The 3,782-nt window shown below is 37.6% G+C and overlaps 2 protein-coding genes across 2 annotated transcripts; both read left to right on the forward strand.

The window, feature by feature from the left end:
- On the forward strand, positions 1-3,406 carry LOC143547837 (uncharacterized). The gene is made up of 4 exons (XM_077039155.1): positions 1-559; positions 1,334-1,489; positions 1,749-2,375; positions 2,467-3,406. Exons 1-4 carry the CDS (start codon positions 197-199, stop codon positions 2,677-2,679), a joined length of 1,359 nt encoding a protein of 452 aa, XP_076895270.1. The 5' UTR covers positions 1-196; the 3' UTR covers positions 2,680-3,406.
- Positions 2,695-3,474, forward strand: LOC143547841 (uncharacterized). The gene has a single exon (XM_077039158.1). The coding sequence runs from the start codon at positions 2,695-2,697 to the stop codon at positions 3,472-3,474; it is 780 nt and encodes a 259-aa protein (XP_076895273.1).
- The last annotated feature ends 308 nt before the right edge of the window (positions 3,475-3,782 follow it).

A 3,782-nucleotide genomic window follows, 5' to 3' on the forward strand; every position in this document is an offset into this window, starting at 1 on the left:
AACCACACCGCTTTTAATATCCGCGTGTATGTGTTTTCTTTGACCTTAATTCTCACTCACTCTCTCTACATTAACGGCATATTCATCTCTCAAACCATTCCAGCTTTCTTCAATTCGGACACAACCCACATTCAATCTTGAATCTTCTCTTCAAACCCATTAATAAAAATCCAATCTTTACCCAAACCCATATCAAATGGTGGCGAATGTGATCAAATGGAGGCCATGGCCACCGCTTCTGTCAAAGAAATACAAGGTCAAATTGGTGGTCAAAACAATGGAAGGAGAGTGTTGTGATCCTGTGCATGCGGACACACGGGATGATAATCATCATAGGGTTGTGGAGATTAGATGGAAAGGCGCCAAGATTAGTTTGAGTTCATTTAGAAGAACAGTTAAGAGGAATTACACAAGGGTTGGTGTTGTTGACTCAAACGGTGTCGTTCAATGGGATGAAGAGTTTCAAACTGTTTGTACACTTTCTGCAGCAGCTTCTAAAGACAACAGTAATAATAATGTTGTGTTTAATCCTTGGGAGATTGGTTTTACTGTCTTCAATGTAATTTTTTTTTTTTTTCATTTTAAAAATTGGGATATTTTCCCTTTTTGTCATGATGTTGATTATATACATACACTGATATACATATGCTATATGACTATATCTACCTTAATTAGGGTTTTATTGCATTTTTGTGCATGTTTATATGAATTTTTGTAACCAGTTGTGTGAAATTAGGATGTTAATTTGGTTATTTTTGATTTAATTGTTATAAGTTTTATACCCTTTTTGATTCTTTGGACTAGAAGATATGCAGCTAAGAACGAAGGAATGAAGATTATGCTAATTTGACCGATTTTATTAAGGTTATTGTGCTAAGTCATTGTGGTTATTTTAAATAAGTTTTGCAATATCATACGATGACGAAAGCCCTAGTTTAGCTCAAGATATGATTGGTGTGTTAGTGACGTTTTGACTTTGGTGGAAACGTATACGGATGACGCAGATCATAGATTTAGATTGTCGCATATTACGTACCGTTAATTTGTCGCATTATACGTATCATAAATTGCTTCATTATGAATATAAATTAGTAAATCCGGCCGTTGTATTGTATGATGTATCTAGGATCCAACTTCTCACTAAACCAGATTATTAGTTTTCAATAAACTGATTCGTTGCATAGCTAACTGCAGAATATTAATCAGATACTCACTTTTAAAACGTGACGCCAGTTATCTCGTTTAGAGGTTTTTAGTGAAGCTGATGTTGAGAATCTCTAAATCAAGTATTTATGATACTGTTTGCTAATAGTATATTGTTTTCTTAATCCAGGGATTAAGCCCAGGACCCAAAAACAAGATTCCTATAATTGGAACAGCATCTTTGAATCTTGCAGAATTTGTTTCTGCTGCTGAAGAAAAAGATCTTGACCTCACTATTCCTCTCACCGTATCATGCGGACCAACCGAACCTCGCCCCTCTCTTCATGTATGTGAACTCAAATCATAACATTTCATAACTTGTAGCCGTTTATTGTTATATGCATGTAGGTCCCACAAAATCACATCATTATTTCTTTAAAGACCGAAACTTTTTCAGAAAGGCAAATGCGTATCTACTGAACTATTCCACGTGTCAAAATTGTATGTTAGTCGGTGCATATTTTTAGAAACAAAATACCTAAAATATCCTTGAACAATACAATCTATTTATCTCAAGAGTTGATGATGTGAAATTGGTTTTGCAGATACAACTAAGTCTGATGGAGTTGAGAGGTGAACAGGAACCAGCAGAACCGACAGAAAGTCAAAGTCAGAGTCAGATATCAGAAACTTCACCAGAAGAGAAAGACGAGCTTTCTGCACTGAAAGCTGGATTAAGAAAAGTCAAAATCTTTACCGAATCAATTAGACGAGGAAGAAAAGCGTCTGGTGAAGATGATCATGATAGCAGGAGTGAAGAAGGCGATTATTCCTCATACCCATTGGACTCAGAATCACTTGAGGAATCTGAAGAAGGCGAGTCAACTGAAGTCAAAGAAGATGATGACACTACTATCAGGAAATCATTTAGCTATGGTACATTGGCATATGCTAATTGTGCCACAGCATCTCTTAATGAGGACAGTGTGTATTACAGTAACAGAAAGTCTGATGTCGGTTGCTCTCAAAATGATGATTCAAACGCTTCTGATTCTGAACCGTATGTGATTCCTAATCCAAAACGCGGTATCTTTCCTTGGAAGAAAAGAAAACTGAATTTAAGATCACCAAAAAGTAAAGGTGAGCCCCTTCTAAAGAAAGCATATGCCGAAGAAGGTGGTGATGACATTGACTTTGACCGCCGCCAGCTCAGCTCCGACCAATCTCTTGGGGTAAAACTGTAAAACTAAAAACCCTTTTGTGTTTTTCATTTTTAACATAAAAAAGTTATCCTTTTTAATGTATTCTTTTTTATTTGAACAGTGGTGTATGTTAAACGACCAATCTTCAATATCTGAATTTGGAGATGATAGTTTTGCGGTTGGAAATTGGGAGCAGAGGGAAATAATCAGCCGTGACTCGCACATGAAGCTTAAAACACAAGTTTTCTTTGCTTCAATAGATCAACGGTCTGAACGAGCCGCTGGTGAGAGTGCATGCACCGTCTTAGTTGCAGTGATAGCCGATTGGTTCTAAAATAACCTCGATCACATGCCGCTTAAGTCCCAACTCGATTCTTTGATAAGCGAAGGCTCATTAGAATGGAGAAACCTTTGTGAAAATGAAGTTTACCGGGCCCAGTTTCCCGACAAACATTTCGATCTTGACACCATTCTTGAAGCCAATTTACGCCCTTTATTGGTTGTTCCTGAAAAATCTTTTATCGGGTTTTTCCACCCTGACGAAATCCAAGAGGGTAGTTTTGACTTTTTGCATGGTGCAATGTCTTTTGATACCATGTGGGATAAGATCAGTCGCGAGTCACAGCCACGAGTCTACATCGTGAGCTGGAATGACCACTTTTTCGTGTTGAAAGTCGACTCCGATGCTTATTATATTATTGATACTTTAGGGGAGAGGCTTTTTGAAGGGTGTAATCAAGCTTATATCTTGAAGTTCGACCGAAACACAATAATTTATCAACTTCCGGATTCTGAACCCGCTTCTGATGATTCTAACAGAAAGTCAACTTCAAAAGCCGTTGACCTGGTCAGCGGTTCGAGGGAAAACGAGATGGTTATCTGTGAGGGAAAAGAATCTTGTAAGGTGTATCTAAAACGCTTTTTGGCAGCCATTCCGATAAGAGAACTGCAAGCAGATATGAAAAAAGGTTTAGTTTCTTCAACACCGCTTCATCAAAGGCTTCAAGTTGAGTTTCACTACACTCAGTTACAACCGTCACCGAGTCTTGACCTCGTCCCAGTCCCAGTCCCAGTCACTGACACCTCAGCACCAGAAGTTGATGACGCCGCAGAACCGGTTGCTGCATAGGATAGTTTCACAAAGGGCAATGAGAGTTCTTGATTAATAGTTTAAAAGTAGCTTTGTTTTTCTTGAATGTTGTTCATAGTTTTTGTGTTATAACTTAAAAGGGAATCCTAACTGTGTAGTCTCTGTTTGCCATCTTTTGCAAAATGAAGACGTTGACTTTTTTTGGTCAACTTATGTTTTCTGGTTTAAATTTTGTTATTTGATTAATTGATTCCAATTATCTAATTCCAATTCCCAAGCTAATGGGAATTTGTTTTTCTGTTAGTAATTTGAGCCTTTAGGCTTGCTGCAGGTAAAGATGTTGACTT

This window comes from Bidens hawaiensis, unplaced genomic scaffold, assembly GCF_021521415.1.
Source record: "Bidens hawaiensis isolate Kalapana, Puna unplaced genomic scaffold, B.hawaiensis_p1.1 tig00014836_1, whole genome shotgun sequence".
Classification (NCBI taxonomy): domain Eukaryota; kingdom Viridiplantae; phylum Streptophyta; class Magnoliopsida; order Asterales; family Asteraceae; genus Bidens; species Bidens hawaiensis.

Bases quoted from the DNA above. Each gene is read 5' to 3' on its own strand.
- LOC143547837 (XM_077039155.1), top strand. From the start codon at position 197: ATGGTGGCGAATGTGATCAAATGGAGGCCATGGCCACCGCTTCTGTCA. The intron at 1,490-1,748 runs GTATGTGAACTC...TTGGTTTTGCAG, and splicing joins AACCTCGCCCCTCTCTTCAT to ATACAACTAAGTCTGATGGA. The intron at 2,376-2,466 runs GTAAAACTGTAA...TTATTTGAACAG, and splicing joins GCTCCGACCAATCTCTTGGG to TGGTGTATGTTAAACGACCA.
- LOC143547841 (XM_077039158.1), top strand. From the start codon at position 2,695: ATGCCGCTTAAGTCCCAACTCGATTCTTTGATAAGCGAAGGCTCATTA.